Source organism: Asterias amurensis, chromosome 5 (genome assembly GCF_032118995.1).
Source record: "Asterias amurensis chromosome 5, ASM3211899v1".
NCBI lineage: Eukaryota > Metazoa > Echinodermata > Asteroidea > Forcipulatida > Asteriidae > Asterias > Asterias amurensis.
This window is the reverse complement of record NC_092652.1, coordinates 9,797,873-9,825,452: the sequence shown is the minus strand read 5'-3', so window position 1 is coordinate 9,825,452 and position 27,580 is coordinate 9,797,873. Positions and strand designations below refer to the sequence as shown.

The window sequence follows — 27,580 nt, the reverse complement described above, 5'->3', positions numbered from 1 at the left end:
TAATTTGTAGTCGCGACTTCAACACCAAGCACACTAGTCGCCCCTGCCTACTTTTGTCTAAAGTAAAGCACGGTTTTTCCCGCGAATGCAAATCAAATTTTTAAGTCACTGTTTTCGCAGTGAAAGTTTCGCAGGAGTTGAGCACAATTGGTCAACTGTAGCAAATTTTTTGATGCGAATTGTGACGTGAAGAACTCATTCCCTGCTAAGCTGTAAAATACGCTTAGCGTAAGCACAGTTCCCTGATTACGTAAGCACTGCGATTCTTTCCTTTAAAAGCCATTGGCCCTGGACCAAACTACATAATAGCTTTTTAAACACAAAAGCAGCTTAACCATGCCTCATGTTCAAGTTGTGAATCCAGATGTTCTGCTCAATTTCTGCACTTTTTGTAAAGCAAAATGTTTTCCCTGTTTATTATAAGCAGCTCTATTAAACTGAGCCACTCAAACACCATAGAAACGTCACCATAATAAAATCTCTGCTTTTGTATTCCTGTCAAAGAGTTTTTGTTTGTCACGGTCTAATTTCCGAACGTAACGCGAAATACTAGAATTAGTTTAGGCAAATGGTCCCCGGCTTGAACAAGGTGACTTTACCCGTAAATAACTCCAAATCCCGGGCGGTCTATTTTCGTCGTCCACGCTCGTCGCCTGAAACGAACCCGGTCCACGACGCACCATGCTCAGGCTTGTCAAATTTTGGGAACAAGTTTAGACTTGTGCTAGTCGGTGACCTTAAGAAATCTATGCATATTGAACAAAAAAACGCAATAACACCGGTCGAAAATGGGATAAGGACTTGGTCAAGTTAACAATTTACAATTTTGACTATTCAAATCAAGTTTTACGCCGTACCCATGATCTTTGAAAAAACTTCCCCGGAAATACAGGTTTTTAAAAATAATTACACTGTTTCTATAAGTTCCGATGCTTTTAAAATGACCATCAATAAAATATATCTTAATCTAAGGCAGTTTTGGGAAGTGTACAACATGTAATTTAATTTTAATCGAATAAATCATGTTTCCGAAACATGGGTTTGTTTACACTTCAAGAGCCATTGTGTTTGTGCACAGACACACAACGTACAATACATGACGTCATGGTGACGTCGTCCAGAATTTTATGTCGGATATCACATTAATACGACCTGACTAGTGGATAGCTGAAAAAGTTTCAGGCTCGGCGATCTACTTTTTGAGATATGGTGTTAACTAGGTTTGCTAATTAAATATTCATAAGCCTAATTACGGCTTACTAATTAAAAAAATTAATATTTTTTTACGATAAAAATTAAGCTTATGTTCTAAGCTTCAATTTGGTATAATAAACTCACTCTTTCGTATTATGGTTTAGGAGATTAGGCTGCCACAAAAACGTGTACAAACGCTATGGGATTTAGGGGAGAAACAAAGAATAATAATAAAAACAATAAAAATCTAGACGAAAACAAAACCTGTTCCGACGGACGGTCGGAACAGCTAATAATAAAAATCTCGACGAAAACAATAGCTGTTCCGACTGGATCGGAACAGCTAACAAAACAAATGTTGAGTTTGAATCCCCCATACGCTCCTGAAGATCCTTCCCTCCCCCTTGGCTCAGAAAGCAGTTAACAGTCTTTACATTACCAACAATAATCCACTAACTTTTGCCCCAGATGTGAGCGTTGAAGATGTGGTTCCAGTTGTACCTCCCGGCACTGAGATCGATCTGGGTAGAGAGAGTGAGATTACCCTGGATCTGATAATGATGTATTCTTACAACTTTGAGGCAACGAGTGTTGCTGGACAAGGACTTTGGACAACGAGACTGTGGATGGCTGAAAATGAAGACGGTACAGGCGAGCTCTCTGGCACTGTCATGGAGGAGGCCCTCACCGAAGGACAGCAGTCACAAGGTCTGGAGAGGAACCCTGTAGGCCTGTTCTCCATAGAGGACATCAGGTATCGCTTTGACTTGACTGGACATACATGTGAAGAAGCCAATTTCATCTGTGCTAAATTCAACAAAGGACCCAACCCAGAAGTGGAAAAGGACTACTTGCCGTTCATTTTTAGTGCCATACCAACAGGGAAAGTTTTGACTGGCTGTGTCAAAAATACCTTCTGTAAAGGTAGGTTGAATAGTTGTACCTTAAACCGGCCTCAGGTCGACCTTGTGTCAACAAAAACCAGTAGGCGACTGACTTCAGGATCACACTGCGCCTGAGCTAAGACCTGAGTGTAACTGCAATGATTAAACAGTTGTCGCTCGAAAATATTTAGTTGCAAATGTAGAACAATTTCAGCTTGTGGTACGTGATCCCGACTGTCGGGAACCAATCGCAGGCGCACGATGTTGTGACCTGAGCACATTTTCTTGTTTTTCTTGCGCGCGTAAGAAAATCGTAGGTCGACCTGAGGCCACCTTTAAAGGAATAGTAAATCTTTGGTTTTTGGAACCTTATTGATTGTTTTAATCCTATATAATCTGTACATTAAAATCAATATGTGAACCCTTCATTTCAAAAGGTCATGTTTTTGAGATATAACTCTGAAAATCTGGAGCGAATGTGTCCACGCGGGAGGAATATTCCATAACAGGAATACACATACTGAGAAACTAATGTCTCAGACTCGAATGTTGGGCAAATTTGTTTAAAAACATTTTTACATATGTCTTCAAGGTGAAACGTCGAAAGTTACTGTAGTCTTCTAATCAAAAATGTTGTTATCATAATTAATTTTAAGAGTGATTTCCAAATGTATACCTTCCCTCTAAATCACCTCAGAGACAAAACAAATGGTTGGTAATGTTAAAGGAACACGTTGCCTTGGATCGGTCGAGTTGGTCTTTGAAAAGCGTTTGTAACCGTTTTTTATAAAATGCATATGGGTAGAAAGATGTTGTAAAAGTAGAATACAATGATCCACACAAACATGCCTCGAAATTGCGTGGTTTTCCTTTTACCTCGTCGACTAACACGTCGGCCATTTATGGGGGTCAAAATTTTGACTCCCATAAATGGCCGACCGTGTTAGTTCGCACAGTAGAAGGATAACCACGCAATTTCGAGGCAAACTTGTGTGGATCATTGTATTCTACTTTTAAAACATCTTTCCAACCATATGCATTATATACAAAACGGTTACAAACGCTTTTGTTTTGACCAACTCGTCCGATCCAAGGCAACGTGTTCCTTTAAATTAAGAATTCATTGATTAGTTTCAATCTTGAAGCCCCCGAATCAATGTTGTTTGTTTGTTTGTTTGTTTTTGTTTATCGCCGCCCAATTAAAAGAAACTCAAACCACTTTTACTTACCAGTTAAATGGTTACCTACTAAATTACCATGTTATGTGTACCATTTTGTGACCAGTTTTCTATGTCTCTCGCATTAGTCCAAGTTCAGTTTTTGCAAAAATCATTTAAAAAAAACCGATTGATTCGTAGGGCCTTGTCACACGAGGCAACTTTTATTGTTATATTTCTGTGCAAATTGTGAAGTTTGATTGGTCGAGAACCAATCATGTGACGCGCAAGAAAAACGCATGTTACATGGCTCGCGACGCGCCAGGTAACATGAAAAGTGATGTACACCGGGTGTACATCACCTTGATCGTTCCCAGCGTTGGTCGATTTCGCGCTGTGTACGAAACAACCGCGGGTTCGAGGAAGTTCTTTCTCGTTCGTCTTCTTATTAAACAATGAATAGTCCGCCGTAATAATGTTTGAAGATGACAACAGAACTTCGAGAAGAGGAATAACAATTATGCAAAGGTATAACAAAACAATTGTTGCACGTTGTGACTGGGGTCCATGAGTTTTGTACACCCTCGAGGGAAAATGGCACCCTCGGCTTCGCCTCGGGTTCCATTTTCCCCCTCGGGTGTACAAAACGCCATGGACCCCGTCACAGCGTGCAACAATTGTATACTGGCAACTTGGAGGAAACCAACTGCAGTGCATGCTACAGGACCATTTTGGTAGCCCTTGGGTAATTTTTCAAACAATGTCTCACGATTCCCAATAAAAATAAGTGAGCATTCAAATGTGAATGGATTCTCTTCTTGGAGATTGCCTGGAACTGGTTGCCTGTAAATTGCCAGGTGTGACATGGGCCTTAGTATTACTTAATATGCAAACACAAGATTATTAATTGCGATTGAATAGACTAATTATTCCAAATTCTGCCTACTTATCTCTTTCTATTTTGTTCATACTTTTAGCGGCAAGTAGCAACCCTGTAGTTTCTGATTTGCCCTGCTCATCACCTGTCGGGAAAAACATTACACACGGTGCAAGATACCACGTGTCTGAATGTTATTACTGCGAATGTGACAACTCCACGCTCAGTTGCCAATTTGAAACTTGTCCCCCGCTAACCTGCAGGAACCGCATCAAGTTTGAGGGAGTTTGCTGCAAAGCTTGCCCCTACAGTAAGTATTGAATATTGGACTGGTTATCATCAGGGTAGCAACTTTTAGTTTCAATCTGATAGGCCTATCTGATTCCCTCAAAGTCAAGATAGTAATATTTGACTATAAAAGGACTCCCAATTGTTGATACGAACATGAACATACCGGCCAGGCTTCGGACTGATGATACCCAAGCCTACATCCGAATGGACTGTAAAAGTGGTAACCCTGTTTCAGCCCTAGGAGTAGGTGCCAACGGCCTCTGGATAAAAATAATTGTAGCCCACACCTTGAAGTGGCCTTCAGGCATTGTGTGTCTGGCGACTTGCATAAAAAAATAAAAAATAAAAAATACAAATCCCTCACTAAATTTGTCTTCTCATTTCTTTTTACTGACTCACGACAACCTATTTTGACAATGTCCACAGGTTGAATTTACTCTCCGAAAAAGATTTATTGAATTCAAGTCGTTTTTGAAACAATGACTTTTGCTTGGTCTCTGGCTTGGGCTCCTACTGCCTGGCTGAATTTTGGTTATGGAAGCATCATTTTCTAAATGAGGGAGCCTAAATGTAAGCCCAAGCCTAGGCCCTATATATAAAGCTCGAGCCCATCTCATGCACAAGCCCAAGCTGTGGTTTCGAAAATGACGTAACGTTCACAGATTGCCCATTTTGTTATGTGAAGGAAACTTTCTAAAATTACTTTTGGTAAATTTGTTCCCGCATTATTTTTAATAAGGATGTAGAGACTTTACTTTCTCTATCCAAACTATTTTAAAAAGACGCAATAGCAACACTCAAGCTGTCTCATCCTACTTAAAGGCAGCGGACACTATTAGTTATTGTCAAAGACCAGCCTTCACAGTTGGTGTATCTCAACATATGCATAAAATAACTAACCTGTGAAAATTTGAGCTCAACCGTTCATCAAACTTGCGAGATAATAATGAAAGAAAAAACACCCTTGTCACACGAAGTTGTGTGCGTTTAGATGGTTGATTTCGAGACCTCAAGTTCTAAATCTGGGGTCTCGAAATCAAATTCATGGAAAATTACTTCATTCTCGAAAACTGTGGCACTTCAGAGGGAGCCGTTTCTCACAATGTTTTGTATTATCAACTCAACCTCTCCCCGTTACTCGTTACCAAGTGAGGTTTTAAGACAATAATTACTTTGAGTAATTACCAATAGTGTCCACTGCCTTTAAGTAACCATTTTTTTCCAAAAGTTCTATAACATGTTTTTCTATTTCAGTCACATTTATTCCTTTTACACGATGTAGTCTGCCCTGCCATTAATTGCCACTGTTCCTCCAAATTACTGTCAATTTTGATATAATAGTCAGAACATATGAGCAGCACTCACTGTAAATCGCAGAAACTTTGCTTACCCACAAGGGAAAAAAAAGTAAATAAAAACAAAAACCAAACAAACAGTGGATTTAAATCCCATGGTAGGCTCCTGAAGATCCCCGGGCTCAAAATGCAGCGTACAGTGCTTACTATAATAATAAAAATAATAAAATACACTCACTTTTTTTTCAGATGTGACCGCTGAAGATGTAGTTCCAGTTGTACCTCCCGGCACTGAGATCGATCAGGGTAGAGAGAGTGAGATTACCCTGGATCTGATAATGATGTATTCTTACAACTCTGAGGCAACGAGTGTTGCTGGACAAGGACTTTGGACAACGAGACTGTGGATGGCTGAAAATGAAGACGGTACAGGCGAGCTCTCTGGCACTGTCATGGAGGAGGCCCTCACCGAAGAACAGCAGTCACAAGGTCTGGAGAGGAACCCTAGAGGAGTGTTCTCCATAGAGGATATCAGGTATCGCTTTGACTTGACTGGTCATACATGTGAAGAAGCCAATTTCATTTGTGCTAAATTCAACAAAGGACCCACCCCAGAAGTGGAAAAGGACTACTTGACGTTCCACTTTACTGCCAAACCAACGAAGGACGTTTAGACTGGCTGTGTCGAAAATACCTTCTGCAAACGTAAGTTATTGGTTGTACCGTTACAAAGAAAAAGTAGGCCTACACCTAGCCCTGGTGGCCTTTCGTAGTACAGAGGAAGTAGTACAAAGGCCTGTGGGTCTTGTCTGTGATTTTGCTATTAGGATGCTGTGTGACTGTCCAGGGCCAGGAGGAGAGCAGCCCGTCATCATGTGTCATTCGGTTTTGTTATAAAGGAATTGGGATACTACATAAACAAATCGGTATCCTGCCTCCCCTTTTTCATTCACAGCAGGGCCGTAGGAAGCTATTATGGCCAGACCAATATTCCCCCTCCCCCTTGTTTTCCATTGTTGTTTATCTTTCCTTCAGATTGTTGTAGAAAATCAATCATGATCTTTATTATATATTTGCAATTAGTTTCATGGTTTCCCGGTAACATTAATTTCAAATTACAAAGTGAAACTAATATGATTAAATACTTCAAATATTGTGAAACTTGCTCCTATATACACATGTAAACCAGGAATCATTTATTGCGTACATATTTTCTTCACACCTATCACTGTGTGCCCAAACTGCTAAAATTACCATGGGTTTTCCTTATGAGTAAAGCTGGTATTATGTGGAATTCCATGGACTGTGCACTTGGTCCGCAGTCTCTATGGAATGTTGTGTGACAATTATGGGTAGGAATGAAGTTGGCCTCACTTAAAAAAATTGTCCTGGATTTCCAGACGACTTGGAGAAAGAAAAAAACATAACTTTATTAAGCTGACTTACTTCTTTCTATTTTGTTGATACTTTTAGTAAGTAGCGGGGTAATTTCAGACTTGCCCTGCGCATCCCCTGGATGGGATATCGTCCAGCATGGAGCAAGATACCAAATGTCGGACTGTTCTTTTTGCAAATGTGACAACTACACGCTCAGTTGCCAATTTGAAACTTGTCCCCCGGTAACCTGCAGGATTCGCATCAAGTTTGAGGGAGTGTGCTGCAAAGCTTGCCCCTACAGTAAGTATTGAAAAGAAGAAGAATTAAGAACACGTTGCCTTGGGTCGGGCGAGTTGGTCCATGAAAAGCAGTTGAAACCGTTTTATATGAAATTGATATGGTCAGAATGATTTTCAACTAGAATAAAATGATCCACACAAACATGCCTTGGAAGTGCGTGGTTTTCCTTTTACTTTGCGAACTAACACGGTCAGCCATTTTATGGAGTCAATAACTTGACTCCACAAAATGGCGTGCCATGTTAGTTCACAACATATATAAGGACAACCATGCAATTTTGAGGCACATCTGTGGGGATCGTTACATTCTACTTTTAAAACATCTTTCTTACCATATACATTTTATAACAAACGGTTGCAAATGCTTTGCATGGACCAACTCAACCGATCCAAGGCAATGTGTCCCTTTAAAGTCACCTGGGAATATAATTGTTTGTTTGTCAACCATAAAAGTATGTTTATGAACAATAAAACAATTTTTAAAAGTAACTTTTTGTGACGATTTGTATGGTTTTTCTTTGTGATAGCAATCATGGACCCTTTTTGTACAGGCACAGTACAGACACTGGCACATACACAAGACCCTATTAAAAAAATAACATCGCAATGCAAAAAGAATAATACAAAAAAGAATACACAAGATTCCAATTAAAGTTTAAAGTTTAAAGTTTGCTTCTGGCCAAAAGGGTTTGTTGTCATTAACTACCATACGTTACCATTCTGTAAACACTGGAATTTGCTTTGTGAGAAAATAATAGTAAGGTACTCAATGGATCGCAATTGGCCGTACAAGGCTGGCCCTGGGGAGAAAAACAAACAAAAACAAAACAAATGTTGAGTTTGAATCCCCCATACGCTCCTGAAGATCCTTCCCTCCCCCTTGGCTCAGAAAGCAGTTAACAGTCTTTACATTACCAACAATAATCCACTCACTTTTGTTTCAGATGTGACTGCTGAAGATGTAGTTCCAGTTGTACCTCCCGGCACTGAGATCGATCGGGGTAGAGAGAGTGAGATTACCCTGGATCTGATAATGATGTATTCTTACAATGTTGAGGCAACGAGTGTTGCTGGACAAGGACTTTGGACAACGAGACTGTGGATGGCTGAAAATGAAGACGGTACAGGCGAGCTCTCTGGCACTGTCATGGAGGAGGCCCTCACCGAAGAACAGCAGTCACAAGGTCTGGAGAAGAACCCTAGAGGAGTGTTCTCCATAGAGGATATCAGGTATCGCTTTGACTTGACTGGTCATACATGTGAAGAAGCCAATTTCATCTGTGCTAAATTCAACAAAGGACCCAACCCAGAAGTGGAAAAGGACTACTTGCCGTTCATTTTTCGTGCCATACCAACAGGGAAAGTTTTGACTGGCTGTGTCAAAAATACCTTCTGTAAAGGTAGGTTGAATAGTTGTACCTTAAACCGGCGTCAGGTCGACCTTGTGTCAACAAAAATCAGTAGGCGACTGACTTCAGGATCACACTGCGCCTGAGCTAAGACCTGAGTGTAACTGCAATGATTAAACAGTTGTCGCTCGAAAATATTAACAGTTGCAAATGTAGAATAATTTCAGCTTGTGGTACAATATCCCGACTGTCGGGAACCAATCGCAGGCGCACGATGTTGTGACTTGAGCACATTTTCTTGTTTTTCTTGCGCGCGTAAGAAAATCGTAGGTCGACCTGAGGCCACCTTTAAAGGAATAGTAAATCTTTGGTTTTTGGAACCTTATTGATTGTTTTAATCCTATATAATCTGTACATTAAAATCAATATGTGAACCCTTCATTTCAAAAGGTCATGTTTTTGAGATATAACTCTGAAAATCTGGAGCGAATGTGTCCACGCGGGAGGAATAGTCTATAACAGGAATACACATACTGAGAAACTAATGTCTCAGACTCGAATGTTGGGCAAATTGTTTTAAAAACATTTTTACATATGTCTTCAAGGTGAAACGTCGAAAGTTACTGTAGTCTTCTAATCAAAAATGTTGTTATCATAATTAATTTTAAGAGTGATTTCCAAATGTATACCTTCTCTCTAAATCACCTCAGAGACAAAACAAATGGTTGGTAATGTTAAATTAAGAATCCATTGATTAGTTTCAATCTGAAAGTTCATTGATTATTAAGTTCATACTGGTAGCAATCTTTGTGGAGGAGAAAGTTATCATTTGAAGCCCCCGAATCAATGTTGTTTGTTTTTGTTTATCGCCGCCCAATTAAAAGAAACTCAAACCACTTTTACTTACCAGTTAAATGGTTACCTACTAAATTACCATGTTATGTGTACCATTTTGTGACCAGTTTTCTATGTCTCTCGCATTAGTCCAAGTTCAGTTTTTGCAAAAATCTTTAAAACAAAACCCGATTGATTCGTAGGGCCTTGTCACACGAGGCAACTTTTATTGTTATACCTCTGTGCAAGTTGTGAAGTTTGATTGGTCGAGAACCAATCATGTGACGCGCAAGAAAAACGCATGTTACTTGGCTCGCGACGCGCCGGGTAACATGAAAAGTGATGTACACCGGGTGTACATCACCTTGATCGTTCCCAGCGTTGGTCGATTTCGCGCTGTGTACGAAACAACCGCGGGTTCGAGGAAGTTCTTTCTCGTTCGTCTTCTTATTAAACAATGAATAGTCCGCCGTAATAATGTTTGAAGATGACAACAGAACTTCGAGAAGAGGAATAACAATTATACAAAGGTATAACAAAACAATTGTTGCACGTTGTGACTGGGGTCCATGGGTTTTGTACACCCTCGAGGGAAAATGGCACCCTCGGCTTCGCCTCGGGTTCCATTTTCCCCCTCGGGTGTACAAAACGCCATGGACCCCGTCACAGCGTGCAACAATTGTATACTGTTAACTTGGAGGAAACCAACTGCAGTGCATGCTACAGGACCACTTTGGTAGCCCTTGGGTAATTTTTCAAACAATGTCTCACGATTCCCAATGAAAATAAGTAAGCATTCAAATGGGAATGGATTCTCTTCTTGGAGATTGCCTGGAACTGGTTGCCTGTAAATTGCCAGGTGTGACATGGGCCTTAGTATTACTTAATAAGCTGTTCACAACACAAGATTATTAATTACGATTGAATAGACTAATTATTCCAAATTCTGCCTACTTACCTCTTTCTATTTTGTTCATACTTTTAGCGGCAAGTAGCAACCCTGTAGTTTCTGATTTGCCCTGCTCATCCCCTGTCGGGAAAAACATTACACACGGTGCAAGATACCACGTGTCTGAATGTTATTACTGCGAATGTGAAAACTCCACGCTCAGTTGCCAATTTGAAACTTGTCCCCCGCTAACCTGCAGGAACCGCATCAAGTTTGAGGGAGTTTGCTGCAAAGCTTGCCCCTACAGTAAGTATTGAATATTGGACTGGTTATCATCAGGGTAGCAACTTTTAGTTTCAATCTGATAGGCCTATCTGATTCCCTCAAAGTCAAGATAGTAATATTTGACTATAAAAGGACTCCCAATTGTTGATATGAACATGAACATACCGGCCAGGCTTCGGACTGATGATACCCAAGCCTACATCCGAATGGACTGTAAAAGGGGTAACCCTGTTTCAGCCCTAAGAGTAGGTGCCAACGGCCTCTGGATAAAAATAATTGTAGCCCACACCTTGAAGTGGCCTTCAGGCCTTGTGTGTCTGGCGACTTGCATAAAAAAATAAAAAATAAAAAATACAAATCCCTCACTAAATTTGTCTTCTCATTTCTTTTTACTGACTCATGACAACCTAATTTGACAATGTCCACAGGTTGAATTTACTCTCCGAAAAAGATTTATTGAATTCAAGTCGTTTTTGAAACAGTGACTTTTGCTTGGTCCCTGGCTTGGGCTTCTTTTGCCTGGCTGAATTTTGGTTATGGAAGCATCATTTTCTAAATGAGGGAGCCTAAATGTAAGCCCAAGCCTAGGCCCTATATATAAAGCTCGAGCCCATCTCATGCACAAGCCCAAGCTGTGGTTTCGAAAAAGACGTAACGTTCACAGATTGCCCATTTTGTTATGTGAAATTACTTTTGGTAAATTTGTTCCCGCATTATTTTTAATAAGGATGTAGAGACTTTACTTTCTCTATCCAAACTATTTTAAAAAGACGCAATAGCAACACTCAAGCTGTCTCATCCTACTTAAAGGCAGCGGACACTATTAGTAATTGTCAAAGACCAGCCTTCACAGTTGGTGTATCTCAACATATGCATAAAATAACTAACCTGTGAAAATTTGAGCTCAACCGTTCATCAAACTTGCGAGATAATAATGAAAGAAAAAAAACCTTGTCACACGAAGTTGTGTGCGTTTAGATGGTTGATTTCGAGACCTCAAGTTCTAAATCTGGGGTCTCGAAATCAAATTCATGGAAAATTACTTCATTCTCGAAAACTGTGGCACTTCAGAGGGAGCCGTTTCTCACAATGTTTTGTATTATCAACTCAACCTCTCCCCGTTACTCGTTACCAAGTGAGGTTTTATGACAATAATTATTTTGAGTAATTACCAATAGTGTCCACTGCCTTTAAGTAACCATTTTTTCCCAAAAGTTCTATAACATGTTTTTCTATTTCAGTCACATTGATTCCTTTTACACGATGTAGTCTGCTCTGCCGATAATTGCCACTGTTCCTCCAAATTACTGTCAATTTTGATATAATAGTGAGAACATATGAGCAGCACTCACTGTAAATCGCAGAAACTTTGCTTACCCACAAGGGAAAAAAAAGTAAATAAAAACAAAAACCAAACAAACAGTGGATTTAAATCCCATGGTAGGCTCCTGAAGATCCCCCGGGCTCAAAATGCAGTGTACAGTGCTTACTATAATAATAAAAATAATAAAATACACTCACTTTTGTTTCAGATGTGACCGCTGAAGATGTAGTTCCAGTTGTACCTCCCGGCACTGAGATCGATCAGGGTAGAGAGAGTGAGATTACCCTGGATCTGATAATGATGTATTCTTACAACTCTGAGGCAACGAGTGTTGCTGGACAAGGACTTTGGACAACGAGACTGTGGATGGCTGAAAATGAAGACGGTACAGGCGAGCTCTCTGGCACTGTCATGGAGGAGGCCCTCACCGAAGGACAGCAGTCACAAGGTCTGGAGAGGAACCCTAGAGGAGTGTTCTCCATAGAGGATATCAGGTATCGCTTTGACTTGACTGGTCATACATGTGAAGAAGCCAATTTCATTTGTGCTAAATTCAACAAAGGACCCAATCCAGAAGTGGAAAAGGACTACTTGACGTTCCACTTTACTGCCAAACCAACGAAGGACGTTTTGACTGGCTGTGTCGAAAATACCTTCTGCAAAAGTAAGTTATTGGTTGTACCGTTACCAAGGAAAAGTAGGCCTATACCTAGCCCTGGTGGCCTTTCGTAGTACAGAGGAAGAGTCCTATATAGGGCTAGCCTATACCCATTGGTTTTTGGAACCGTTTGATAAAACCAAGATGGTCACGTTTTGGAGGGAGACATGGCCGAAAATCTTGAGCGACTATTTCCTTGCAGGACTGCACAATCTGAGAAATAATTGTCTCAGAATCAACTTTTGCAGCCAAAAAGAAATAGACTTTTTACATAACTGTATAATTATTCTTTTGAGGTGAAATGTTTTATTTTTTTTTGCAATGATAAAATAAGGTTAAAGATGGACTATAACAGATTATTGATATAGCCAATATTACTATTTTTGTACAAGAAATGTAAAATAAGGACTGATATTTTAGTAGTATTCAATAAAACCTTTACCTTCATGCAAAAAAAACACAAACTCGCGCGGCGTACTCCGACCCAGAAAACTCAGTTTCGGCATAAGCCGGTGACCCACGAACCATTCATACACAGTGTGTGACGTCACACCACGTACCGAAGCTCTGTACACAGTGTGTCAGGTCGATCGTGTGCATGCATTTTACATGTACATTGAATGTGGAATAACATCGGACACTATAGGCTGCATTTTTTTGACACAAAAAAACAGCGAAACTGTCCGATGGCAGCGGGTCTTGGGAAAACCACAGTATAGATGAGGAAAAGGCATTTCAGGGAGGCACTTCAGAGGAAAGTGAGGGCTCTAGCGATAAGGGGAGCTCACCGGACGAGAGAGAAGCCGAAGACGTGTTATGAGTACATGTAGTTAACCAGCCCGGGGACGATGATCGTCAGGCCGAAGACGATGAGCCAAACTCTGATGATCGACGGCTAAAGACAGACTGGTAAGGCCACAAAACGTTTCATGAATTATACTGAATGATGCTTCGTTTGATCAGTTTATTTCTGCTCCAAAAAATAGTTGAAGGCTATCCTTGACTAAATTAAAACATGAACGAACATGATGGACAAGGTTTATTGTTTACCTCCATTCACGTTATAATACATGTATGTGAACAACACATGCACTGACTTAGCGGGCAGTAGAAATGTGTAAGGGGTAATTTTTGTCTTGCGTTTTATACTTTGTTGGCAAAATTCATACATTATCAATTTAAACTGATATTGTAGATAACCTATGTTGTTGTTTTTCTCCACCAAGTAACTGCGTGGTGGTTGACACATGTGCATCTACACAAATATCTCATGTACATGTATGTAACTGCTACTTTGGATTATGATTGCCTTCTGGCATGGGTATAGTTTTAAAGCAATTCAGGTACACACATGCAATATTAACACTTCACCATGCAAACCACAAATCTGTTGTTAATAATTTTGTATGAATTCTTTTGTTAATAATTTTGTATGAATTCTTTTGTTTTGTTTTACAGAAAACACTGCAATGATGATTATCAGCAAGTGGTGAGCTTAGGACTATCTTGTCCGTTCAACCGCTGCCACCGACATCATGTTTGATGGCAGCAACACGAAGGACGTTTCCAAACCCTCGTGTACAGTACAGTGGAAGGATTTTCGTATCCACCAACGGATTAGGCAGCTTTGCTTTGGTTTAGTCGTAACAATTTTCCAAGTTATAATGATCCGGAGGGAGTGAGAAATAATTTGATAAGCCATAATAATTTACGTATAAATGTACATGTATATTATTTCATTTTGTTTCTTTCAGATGGGTGGGTGGTTCAAATTGATTAATTTAATTTGAACCACCCACCCCTCTGAAAGACACAAAATGTAAATTACTATGGCTTATAAAATTAGGTGTGTGGTTCAAATTGATTAATTTAGCACTTATGTGCAATAAACTTGTCCCCTGTTGTCAACAATACACTATGATTAACATGGTAACAACATTCAACTTGGTTAGCAGAAATATAAAAACAAAACAAAAAACAGAAGCCATGTACACCTCCATAATAACGACAACACTAAAACTGTATGTATTTGCAAACGACAATAGTTTATTTTTGAGTTTAAAATATCAAAATTGAAAAAAGGTTGCCTAGTGATAGCGAAATCATCTGAACAGTCCGTCATCAAAAAAAGTTAACTATACAACCCTGTCAACGCCCCTCCCCCCCAAAAAAAAAAAACCTAAGCCATGTTATGTACCTAGTTAGCTGTGGTTCTCTTTGTAAATTGTAAATTAAGTTGTACATTAAAAGAATAAAATGAAATCATTGTGTACAGACCATGTCATTCTGTTTTTAAACAAAGTTGATTGTACTACCCTGGTTACCCCCCCCCAAAAAAAAATATATATATATATATAAAAAATAAAATAAAAACCCACATCAATGTGTACAAGCTAGGGCCCAATTTCATGGATCTGCTTACTGTAAACAAAGAATCGACACTTGCGGAAGCAGGAAATTCTGTGCTTACGTCAAGCGTGTTTCACAGGTTACCAGCAAATTTTGGCTTTTGCGGGTCATGGGTGCATACTTGGTTTATACCAGGCATTCTACGCTTACAAAGTATTAAGTGCAGAAATTTAGCCTTTGGACGTAAGCAGAGAACCGTGACCATAGCGCACATTTTGGTGGTGAACAGATCCATGAAATTGGGCACAGGTCATTCTTTCTTTAAACAAAGTTGATTCTACTACCATGGACCCCCCCCCTACCAAAAAAAAGCACAAAAAAATCAATGTGTACAGGCTAGCTAGGGCCCAGTTTCATGGATCTGCATACTGTAAACAAAGAATCGACACTTGCGGAAGCAGGAAATTCTGTGCTTACGTCAAGCGTGTTTCACAGGTTACCAGCAAATTTTGGCTTTTGCCCGTCATGGGTGCATAGTTGGTTTATACCAGGCATTCTACGCTTACAAAGTAAGCTCAGAAATTTAGCGTTTGGACGTAAGCAGAGAACGGTGACCATAAGCGCAGAATTTGGTGATGAACAGATCCATGAAACTGGACACAGGTCATTCTTTCTTCAAAGTTGAACCCACTACCTTTGAACCCCCACCCTCCCCCCCCCCAAAAAAAGCTGTTGCATCCTTTTCCGGCTGGTGAAGGTTGATGTCAATGACACGGGGGTTACACATCAGCTGCGGATGGAGTTGTTTTCATGTCTTGTCACCCTGCTGACAATGAACAAGTGCATTGTGCATGCATTCTATGCGTATCTGTTTAATGAAAAATAAAAAACAAAACCAAATAATCGTTATGTGGGATTTCTTGAAAATTTACAAGGCAGAAATACAATCTCGGAAGGTTTGACGTAACACCATGTACTGACAATCTCTCTTTGAGTTGGCGTAGTTTTGAAAATAACCTTACAGGAGTTAACGCAAAACCAGTACAAAAGGAGTCCACATGCAACAAAACCAAGGGGGCAGGTTTTCTTTATGTCTGATAGAAAACATGACCTCCAACCACCCCCCTCCCCCAGATCTACACCTAGTACAAAACTGTTCAGGTACAGATCGGGGTAGGGGGGGGGGGGGGTTCTTGCGATTCAACACCCCATCCCCTCCACCCCCCCCCCCCCCCCCCCCCCCCCCATCACCGTGAACAGTTTTCAAAGGGGCAGCTGAAAAACTAAAAATGAAGAAATCATCTGATCCTCTGAAAATTTGCATGCATAGGCCTACTACTTACCTAAAGTGCTATTGAGAATCTTAGGTCTCCATTTCTAGTTCTGGCTAGCATGTCTCCGTACTGCATTGTCTTCGTCCTGCATTCTCATTGTAGTGTAGAGCTGCGAGTTTTTTCTGTACAAAAAAATATAAAAACAAAAAATAAATAAATAAATAAAAAAACTAGTGCTGAAAAAGAACTGGCCTTATTTTACAAATGCAAATATAGTAAACACTCCATAATTAACCGTGCCGAGCCAATAAACACAGCTATAGGAAAACTTCAGACTAAACTTCTCTGGAATTGGTAATTCCTGAATTAGGAGAGAAAAATTCTAAATGACCATGGATGGGCAATTATATGGATGGGAGTTTGAACATATTTTTGAGCTGTGCCTTAAAAAAAAAAGCGAACAATTATTAGGCAGCTTTGGCAAAAACAATGTCCAGCAATCCAGTATAGACCAATATAAATACATGTCAGCGAGGCCAATAAACTGTTAACTGTAACAATCAACTTTTTAAATGGATTAATATAGTGTTCACACATGGTTGAGCATGAACATGCCAGAAAGTGTAAACCAGGGCATAAACATGCCTAAAGCACTTGGGTGGCTACATGGATTCATCACTCAACAGAGTCAATACACTATGTAGCTATTTTATGGTAGTCTGGTCAGATTCAGAGCATGCACATCGTGTCATTTGACAACAAGATTTTTCTTATTACAATTACATGTACATGTATTGGGCCTGAATTAATAATGGAGATAGTTTCTCAGTAGTAGATTTTTAAAAATTATTAACAAGTACTTACCAGGCTTTTCTCCCTCTCTTTTCTGTAATGCCACTTGATTCTTTTGCTGTTCCACGGCCACTTGCGACCAGGGCCATGGCAGAGGGACCCCGCCGACGTCGTAGCATGCACAAGCAGCACTGGCTGGGGCCTGGTGGTAGAAGATCCCCCTGAATTCTCTCGATGCTTAGTGGTTTAAATTTCGGAATCGATCCAGGCTTCTTACACAAACTTTGAAACTTCTAGTGCATCCACAAACAACCAAATAGTCGGCAGTATTTATAGCTGATACATTAGAAACAAAAAGCTTCGTAGCACACACGCACGCCTATAGTACTAGGGTCATATCTTTGGATTCCGTGACCATTTTTTTGCTACCTTTTTTTCTCGATGGATTTGACTTCAGGAACCATTTAAAAGGAAAATTAGCTCCTATGAACCTCTGATATGTGATAGGAACTTTTTTTATTGCGCAATATTCAAAATGGCCGTCGACGCCATCTTGAAAAACATAAATTGTAATAGCTCTGGCACCAGATGACCTAGATGGACAAAGGAGATGTCCTTTTCCACTATATCTGACATGACAAATACACTGGAGTGGTAATTGTAAGGTTTGGGGGCCATCTTGACCTCTAAATCCAAAATGGCCGCCGGACGCCATCTTGAAAAACATAAATTGTAATAGCTCTGGCACCAGATGACCTAGATGGACAAAGGAGATGTCCTTTTCCACTATATCTGACATGACAAATACACTGGAGTGGTAACTGTAAGGTTTGGGGGCCATCTTGACCTCTAAATCCAAAATGGCCGCCGGACGCCATCTTGAAAAACATAAATTGTAATAGCTCTGGCACCAGATGACCTAGACGGACAAAGGAGATGTCCTTTTCTACTATATCTGGCATGACAAATACACTGGAGTGGTTATTGTAAGGTTTGGGGACCATCTTGACCTCTAAATCCAATATGGCCACCGGAAGCCATCTTGGAAAACATAACTTTCATTAGCTCTGGCACAAAGATGACCTATATAGACGGACAAAGGAGATATCCTTTTCCACTATATCTGGCATGGGCCATGGCAAATACACTGAAGTGGTTATTGTAAGGTTTGGGGACCATCTTGACCTCGAAATCCAATATGGCCGCCGACGCCATCTTGAAAAACATAACTTTCATTAGCTCTGGCACGAGATGACCTAGAAGGACAAAGGAGATATCCTTTTCCACTAGATCTGGCATGGCAAATACACTGGAGTGTTAATTGTAAGGGACCATTTTGACCTCGAAATCCAATATGGCCACCGAACGCCATCTTCAAAATTTGAAATGTGAAAGCTGTGGCACAAGAAGAGCTATAAGAACAAATAGTGTGTCATTTCCCACTATTTCTGGCATTAAAAATTAATTTTTAAATGTTTTTCATAGTTCTGGAGTCATCCTTACCTCTAAATCCAAGATTCACATCATAGCAGCTTCACTATCACAACCTATCTCACTTTTCACAAGCCATTTGCAAGATGCAACCCATGGCCTATTGGTGAGGGGGTGACTTCTTAACTTAGTAAGTATGCACGCTCCAAGTGTGGACAGAGACTGTCCAAGTCAGGCACAAGCCAAATAGTGCTCTTTTTCCTGCACTCTTCACTTGGCAGCTCGGACTTCTCCCAGGGTCTTGCTTTTACAATCGCCATACACGTATGACAAATTGCTCCAAATTGCTGATAATCTTTTGTGTCACAGGGAGCTGTTTAATACTGCTAGCAGGTCTTGTGCCTCTTTGGACTTTTCAACCCGATTGATCCATAGAAACCAGAGTTATTGTCACACCCAAAGAACATAAAGTGGTATGATGGAAGTGGCTTGATAAGCTGATGTTTGCGTTGTACACACACATGAGCCCTGATGTATTCTGAGAATTATATGCCACTTGTACAAAGTTGTCAGTGTTCTCAGTATCAAAAATGACTGCTTCTGAGTAGCCATCAGAACAAAGCACAATGTACATGGTGAATATGGCAGTGTCTGCCTCTGCATGGGCACAATATTAAGCTCTGGCATCAGACTGCCTGCGAGATTCTTAGCAGTGCTGCCTACTACACGTAGATGATCTCAATACTGGTTGACTCTGCTGTTCTCAGGAAAGCTTCTTGGAGGAAAACTTGAAGGCGGATCTTGCCTTGTTCTCACGTGTGCTCAGGAGAGCATGGAAATCTTCTGATTTCATGAAAACATTGCCGATTGGCAGTTTGTCTTCAGTGGTAGGAATGGTCAAGCGCCATATGAGGCCCATATCGATGATCTATGTGAATACATCAGGCTCTGGAATGGCAATCGAAGTGAGATTTTTGCGGGAGCTTGCTTTTCTGTGTCTTACGCATGGTTCCATTGACGTTGAAGATTGCAAGGCACAACACGATGCTGCAGGATGTCTTCAAGATTGGGCACCACTCGTTTCGACCAGCCAGAGAACAGAGGCCAAAGCTTTACACTCCATTTCCTCCATCCTTACTGCAATTCTCGAGTTGAAAAGTTCTGATGCTTGCTATTTCGAGTCGCTTAGCAAATACGCTTCAAGTCATGTGTTTTTGTCCTGGCATGACGGAACAGTCTCGTAGTAGAGTTATACAGGCACGAACCCGCTCTTTTCCCACGAAGGGCCCGAATAACAGAACCATCTGCAATGACACCCGCTGCAACCAAAACATCTAAGATGCCAGATCCCTTTAAACCGCTTGAATATAGCGTAGATGAGTGACATTGATGTGGAAAGGTCCCGTGAAAGGTATGATTTTGTGGAAAGTTTACAGGATGGTCACCAACAATTATTGCGAAAGGCATTTTTTTCTCTTTGATTGGCTTTCCAAGTTTACACATCACATCAAATAAATCGTCTTATCAAGTGGGTTGGGGTAAGTCGTATGAAATTGCTCGACTTTCCTCTGGTTTTGACATGTTGGCTGAAGCCCTGAAAACCCTAGCACAGTCTGTTCTTCTGGTTTAGGTCTCACTTGGTCATCTTTGGCCCTGGGCCAATGCAAGGATTACACAGCGAGTTCTTTGCCCGTATGTATCGAGAGTGCTTGAATCAGTTAAAATCAGTTGTAATGCCAGAAATAGTGGACAATTACACCATATTTGTTTGTACAGCTCTTCTTGTGCCTGAGCTATTACAATTCATAATTTGTAAGATGGTGACAGCGGCCATCTTGGATTTGGGGTTTAGGATGATCCCCACTCTCTACAATAACCGTTCCAGTAGACTTGTAATGCCAAATTTAGTGGAAAATGACTTATCTTTTGTCTGTCTAGATCATCTGGTGCGATAGCTAATGAAAGTTATGTTTTTTAAGATGCCATCCGACGGCCATATTGGATTTCGAGGTCAAGATGGTCCCCAAACCTTACAATAACCACTCCAGTGTCTTTGCCATGCCAGATATAGTGGAAAAGGATATCTCCTTTGTCCGTCTAGGTCATCTGGTGCCAGAGCTAATAAAAGTTATGGTTTTCAAGATGGCGTCCGGCGGCCATATTGGATTTAGAGGTCAAGGTGGTCCCTAAACCTAACAATAACCACTCCAGTGTATTTGTCATGCCAGATATAGTGGAAAAGGACATCTCCTTTGTCCATCTAGGTCATCTGGTGCCAGAGCTATTACAATTTATGTTTTTCAAGATGGCGTCGGCGGCCATATTGGATTTAGAAGTCAAGATGGCCCCCAAACCTTACAATTACCACTCCAGTGTATTTGTCATGTCAGATATAGTGGAAAAGGACATCTCCTTTGTCCATCTAGGTCATCTGGTGCCAGAGCTATTACAATTTATGTTTTTCAAGATGGCGTCGGCGGCCATTTTGAATATTGCGCAATAAAAAAAGTTCCTATCACATTTCAGAGGTTCATAGGAGCTAATTTTCCTTTTAAATGGTTCCTGAAGCCAAATCCATCGAGAAAAAAAGGTAGCAAAAAAATGGTCACGGAATCCAAAGATATGACCCTACTATAGTGTGGATGAAAACGCATACACAACACACGGAGTAACATGGCGTAATCTTTGTTTACTCTCGTTGCTTCATGGGTATGACATCACCATTTTTTGACCGCGTTCATGACGTCCGCTGGTTTACAAATCCGCTTGGATTTCAGTGTTGGTTTAATAGCCGGGAACCAGTACAGGGCGGGAATATTCAAAATCGAAGAATCGAGGTCAAATTTTTTCGGTCAAATTGTAGCAAAATTATTTGGAGAAAAACATGACCACAACAATGAATTGATAGTTGAACATAACATAAACAAGTTCTGATAGTGATTTTAATGTAGGAGTACCGTTATAGTCCATCTTTAATCAATCTATATTTCTAGGTGTGACAGTGACTGACTTGGATTGGGAGCGCGGAGTTGAAAAGACGAGGTATGGCCATATAATTCTGACAATCTATGCTACTGTTGGCACCGCCGCAGACAGCAGTGAGCTGGAAGGTTCAGGCCTATGGAAAATGAACATTTTCGGCAGCGAGAACATGGATGGCTCTGGCAAGCGTAAATCTCTAAAATCACAGATCCTGAGTGCTGATGACCAGTCCAAGCCATTGATATCTCCCGGCAGTCGTATGCACTTCATAGGTATCTCAACGTCATTCCCCATTGAGGATGTTGGCTGCGAAGAGCTAAGCTATCTCTGCCTGGAATTTGAAAGTGGTCCAAACCCATCATACACATTTGGCACTTCCACTGGTGAAGATTCGTTGATCAGTTGTAAAGCAGAAGAATGCAAAGGTATGAGACAATTTAGTCTTGGTGGAGTTGGTATGTAGCCCCTGCCCAAAATTGATATAGCGCCACCAAAGTGCCATGTTTCAGGAGGTAGCCATGTTTTTGCTACATGGCAGCTAAATTTGTCTGTAAATGTTTGTTTGTATACATTGTGTTCTGATTTAATGAACCACCCCTTCAGATATGTCTGCAATCTTTCAAAGAGCGTGCGTTATTTCAAATAACTATAAATATGCACGGAATAAAATAGAATAAATATTTCTTCACTGCGTTTTGTTAATAAACACATATCTGGGAATAAATGAAGCTAGCAAATGGTGTAAAAAGGATGTCCCCAGTTTGAAGTGCGTTGCTCTTGGTCTGTGAAAGAGGACAGTGATTAGTCAACAGAGGCTCTGGAGGAGCACTCTTCAGGACCATTAAACACCTTATCTCTGCCTTAGTGGAGTGTTAAGACAAAAATACAAAGGCATCACACACTTACTTTGTGAGTTGGACAAAAAATTGAAAACGTTCTGATTTACAAAACATTTTGTTTACTGTGACAAACATTGCTTGTTTATGAGTGAAATACAACATATACAGACATTATTTACCCTTCTTCTTTAGAATTTAAATATTTTGTTCGAGATGTGGTGAACATCAATGAAAGTTGAATTTATCTATAGCATAAAAAATACATTTTGGCGCAATTTCATAAAGCTTGAAAGCATTAAGGGGAAGGTACACGTTTGGTAATTACTCAAAACAAATATTAACTTCAAAACTGACTTGGTAACGAGCATTGGAGAGCTGTTGATAGCATAAAACATTGCGAGAAACGGATCCCTTTGAAGTAGCATAGATTTTGAAATAGAGGTAATTTCTCACTAAAACAATAAAAGACTTCTAGCTATTCCCATCTAAAAACACACAAATTCGTCCAATAAGGGTGTTTTTTCCTTTCATAATTTTCTCCCAACTCCGATGACCAATTGAGCTCAAATTTTCACAGGTTTGTTATTTTGTGCACATGTTGAGATACACCAAGTGAGAACACTGGTCTTTGACAATTCCCAATAAAGTGTTCCTTCCCTTCTAAGATTGTTTTCTTTAAATGGACTTGCTTTGTAGAATAGCATGGTTCCATGTAATTAATATCAAATTGTACTTGGTAACCTATTTCTGTTTGTCCCCCAACAGCAAAGAGCTGTTGAGCACAATTACAGGTCGATGCATCAGTGCCAGGCCGGTATATTTCAATGTGCCGTTCATCATGATGTTACTGCCTGTAGAATTGATCACTTCTCATGACATGGGCCCAATTTCATAGAGCTGCTAAGCACAAAAATTTGCTTAGCATGAAATTTCTTCCTTGATAAAAACAGGATTACCATCTAAATTTCCATTTGTTAGATATTGCTTGTTACAGGTATTCAGCTGATGTTTGCTCATCCTGAAAATCATGTGGAAATGTTGTTGGTAATCCGGTTTTTATCGAGGCAGAAATTTCATGCTAAGCAAATGTTTGTGCTTAGCAGCTCTATTAAATTGGGCGCAGGTTGGGGTAAAATTGAGTGGTAAGCACCGTCAAGAACTTGACTCTGCTTCCAAGCAAGTGTGAAACCACTCGCACCAACTATAAACTTTATGATATTTTTTAGCAGGTAAACATTTTTCTATGCATAAATGCGTAAGCATTTTTTGTGTGCTTACTGCAGGCTTTCTAAAATCGGGCCAGTCTTTTTGAAAACAAGTTTTAACGATAGTTACCCAAAACAGGTTGAAGTGTCCTCTCTTACCTTGGTGGTTTCAATGCTCTTAGTTCTGCTTGTTCTTCGCTTCTGTGTCTGTGTTTGTATTTTTTAAATAAAATAAAGCTTCCCTATGTCAGAATTTTGTGTGACTTTTTGTTTCTCAGTTTTTAAAATTGTATCTTAAACTTGCATGTATGGTTAAAATGCAACTTCAGGTTAGAATGCAACTGCAACAACCATCCGATCTATATCAAAGTTGAAATTCCCGCCCTTTTATTAATTGTATTGTATTGTATTATGTTTTTTTCCAAATTGGAACACACCCCATAACCCTGGGGAGGGTAACAATATTTTAAAAACAAAATACATTGAATGAATAAGTCATACGGAAAGGAATTTAACTTAGAACAAAAACAAATAATCACACAGTTTTCTTTTCTTTTATAAAGCAGTAAATAAAAAAAAGGACTTGGCAACGCAAAAAATAAAAGTTTCATCGGGAGTATCCATCAAAAACTTAAACCTGTCTTCCCTGCCAAGAGTTTCAAAGCCTTTGTAATGATCAATAATATAAGCCAACAAAATATTCCCAAGGTCGTTGTGTTAGGGGCAATCAAGAAGAAAATGGATTTCTGTTTCAACATCAAGGTGACAATGCGGGAATTTTTTTTGGCTTGACTCTAACCAATATACCTTCCTATTTCAATAAGTAGCTTGTGTTAAGAGAGCATCTGAAACGGGCCAGAGAATGGCGATTAGAGGGCTTGTTAACACATTGTAAATATAACTCAAACTCAAACTGGGTTCTGAAAATACGGTATGTCCTGAGCTTATTCTTTTGGCCAGATTTAGTTCTACAGTCATTGTGCAATCTATTGTATTGTACCATTTGGAAATAAACACATCACATAGTTGTTGAACAATACGATTCACATTCCTTCGGTTTGCAAGCTCTGGTATGTTCTCTGGCATGTTACAGGTGACTGAACCAAAGTATTTTCTAAGCATAAGAAATACCGATGGTTTGTGGTTAACAATAATGTTGTTGTTCACGAATTTACGACATTGTTTCAGGACTTGCTGATTTGGGGGGGGGGGGGGGTAGGGGGGATTGGCCTACTCATATACAGAACTAATTCATCCGACTGGATGGCAGGCCGGGAGAAGCATGGAGCATAGACAAGTTTGTGTCTTCGTAGGAGCATGTATTAAGTAGTCGGGGGACGGGGCTAAACGGATGTGCAAGAGGGCAGGTGGGTCGATCGAAGTCGTCCCTTCACTCAAAACGATACAACTGAACTCGTCCTGCAGTGGTTGACCACTGTTTGGCGGTTGCGTCCTCGTCGACAGGTCATGATGGCGTGCAGAATGGAATTGGGGATCGGAGGTCGCAGTGCCATTGCCAGCGTGGTTAGCTGAGAGTGGAAGAAACATGGGTGAGTCATTCATTAGTTTGGGTAATACCTTTGATCAACATCTAACTACGATCATGGAGGACCTCCATGTTACGACAAAGCATCAATAACTAACGTCGTGTGCCTCTTCCCTCAGCTTACACAAAACTGGACAGAATACAAAATTTGGATCAACCAACAACAGAGAGGTTGATCCATGTATTCGTGATGTGAGCCGCATAGACAACCTGTAACACTACAGCCTTCTCAAAAAGCAATTTTTTGAGATATGACGGACCCAATGCTACGGTTTGGGTAAACCTAGTAACTGGGGCGTTGTACTCCTTTTTTTCTCGATGTTTCGTCCTTGTCGATCGTACATCGGTCGTACGACCGATAATGACAAAATTTCGATAAAAAAGGTACAAATCCCCAGTTACTGGGTCTAAGGTTTGGGTAAATTTGTCTGTATACGCCCAAACCACCCAAACCAAACATTCCCAATCCTATCACGGCCGCCATACCCTCAAAAAAGCCTTATTACACTGCTGGCTACAAGTAAAATCCCAGATAACTTTTCAAATAATGGTTTTGATCTACAAATGCACACATGAAATGGTCCCGGTTTACCTCCAAGAATTAATAAGCAAATATCATCCATCAATTGACTCTTTGCTCCAGCAACAAAGATCTTCCTCACTCTGTATCCAGTTCTCATCAAATCATACGGTCAACGTGCTTTCCAATGGAACAATCTTCCAAACAACATCAAAAACTGCCCACCCTGGAACAATTTAAGTTCAAACTTAAAACTTGCTTGTTTACTCACCCAAGAGAATGTATTGTAGGCCTACTATGCACTTTATAAGAACCTTTTTTATTTTTTATACATTATTGTTAAGCTTGAATCAAAGCAGAAGAACTCGTGAAGTTACAAAGTGACTAAAACAATAGACCGATTGCGCTCCGAGTGTCACATGACCTATTGTGGGTATTGGATTTAAACAAACACGGCGCACTGCAAATTCAGAACTAATTGGGGAGGGAAGTGTGTGTATCAAAGTGAAAACCACATCTAGAACTGTAGCGCGTCTTGCGAGAGAGATGGATAGAATTTGATTTTCCCAATCTCAGTTTTATTCCCGTCTTCATTAAAACAAATTCTTAAAGTGAAACAACAAATGTTGGAACACCCAGTTGAGATCAGGTACCAGTCATACCAGTATGCGTGATAAATAATTACAACAATAATAAATAAATAAATAAATAAATAAACAAATATATAAACTGTTTACTCAGTACTTTCCCGAGTCATGTAAAAACAAATATAACAGGCATGTTACTCGGGTGGGATTCGAACCCCGGACCGTTGCTATTATAGAGCAGTGTCCTGCCAACTAGACTACCGAGGTTGCCCGGTAGCTAATAGAGGCAGTTCGAATCCTATGATTTGTCAGCGCTTACCGCAAAGATATAAGAGATATTTGGGGGAAAATAAATCAAGAAATTTAATCATACAAACTATTTAATCTGGTGGGAAAATATAAAAGGTTACGCTCTGGAAGTGTCAGGCATTCAGGCGCCGGTTCAGTTAATGGCACACACTGGCCCCTCCCCATTGCCATATAGAACCCTTCAGGATTTGCATCCGACCCAAAGCACATCCCCCCTGCCTCGAACCCTAGCCACTGCGCGGGCCCTGTCCCTTTAGGGGAGAAAGCAAGGCAGATCCCAATCACACTGTCCCATCAGGGGCAGCAAAAAGCCTTGAATCTATATTAGAGACAGACGGTATTCGAACCTGAATACGAATTCGATTCCAGGAGAATGTTCACACGATGTCATGTTGTGTTTGTGCACGGTAAGTGTGGTTTTACATTGCCCTCATTCTAATGATTTTACCGCCAATATAAAAAAAAATCTCATTTTGAAGCTACAATCCCTTTATTTTCACCTTCAAAATATTTTATTGGCAGGGGTAGCTGTCAGCTATGAGTCGGAAAACTTTGCGATATCCCTTATTACAGCCCAACTTCACGCCGTGCACAACGCAAAATCCACGGCGCGTGAGGAGCTCGCTCAAACCTCGGTACATACGTAGTCTAACCCTACTCTCAAAATAAACCTCCTTTTGTAGTGTAATACTGGAAACGTCAAACAGCAAATGTGATTTCAAGCAATGTCACAATAAGCAACTTTATAAAAAGGCGTTCCGTTTTTAGTTCAAAGTGTTATTTATTGCAAATACAACCAATTGTGATCCATCGGTACGAGTCTCCCCATGTCTTTACTGTGTAGCTGTGTTTTTCTATGGGTACATTCAATTAGCTTCCCTGGGTCGACCCCGTTGTGGCGTATTTTATTTTTTCCAGGACGAACGTGGGCACACAATTGCCCCACGTTCGTCCTGGAAAAGTCGCCTATTTTGTTTTCTAGTACAAACGTGTGCAGATGTTTACCCACGCTCCATCTGGAAAAAACAGACGC

At 40.3% G+C, this 27,580-nt stretch overlaps 1 protein-coding gene and 2 long non-coding RNA genes across 3 annotated transcripts; 2 read left to right on the top strand and 1 right to left on the bottom strand.

The window, feature by feature from the left end:
• Positions 1–6,262: 6,262 nt before the first annotated feature.
• On the top strand, positions 6,263–23,972 carry LOC139937123 (uncharacterized). Its single transcript, XM_071932129.1, has 6 exons — positions 6,263–6,403; positions 7,172–7,375; positions 8,319–8,774; positions 10,543–10,752; positions 12,264–12,719; positions 21,553–23,972. Exons 2-6 carry the CDS (start codon positions 7,249–7,251, stop codon positions 22,002–22,004), a joined length of 1,701 nt encoding a protein of 566 aa, XP_071788230.1. The 5' UTR covers positions 6,263–6,403; positions 7,172–7,248; the 3' UTR covers positions 22,005–23,972.
• Positions 12,732–15,267, top strand: LOC139937128 (uncharacterized). The gene is made up of 2 exons (XR_011786050.1): positions 12,732–13,622; positions 14,172–15,267. It is a non-coding gene; the product is annotated as an uncharacterized lncRNA (long non-coding RNA).
• Positions 15,790–17,506, bottom strand: LOC139937127 (uncharacterized). The gene is made up of 3 exons (XR_011786049.1): positions 17,201–17,506; positions 16,406–16,518; positions 15,790–15,930 (listed from the first exon to the last, which is right to left on the bottom strand). It is a non-coding gene; the product is annotated as an uncharacterized lncRNA (long non-coding RNA).
• Positions 23,973–27,580: the final 3,608 nt, after the last annotated feature.

Bases quoted from the DNA above. Each gene is read 5' to 3' on its own strand.
- LOC139937123 (XM_071932129.1), top strand. From the start codon at position 7,249: ATGTCGGACTGTTCTTTTTGCAAATGTGACAACTACACGCTCAGTTGC. The intron at 8,775-10,542 runs GTAGGTTGAATA...TCATACTTTTAG, and splicing joins CAAAAATACCTTCTGTAAAG to CGGCAAGTAGCAACCCTGTA. The intron at 12,720-21,552 runs GTAAGTTATTGG...CTATATTTCTAG, and splicing joins CGAAAATACCTTCTGCAAAA to GTGTGACAGTGACTGACTTG.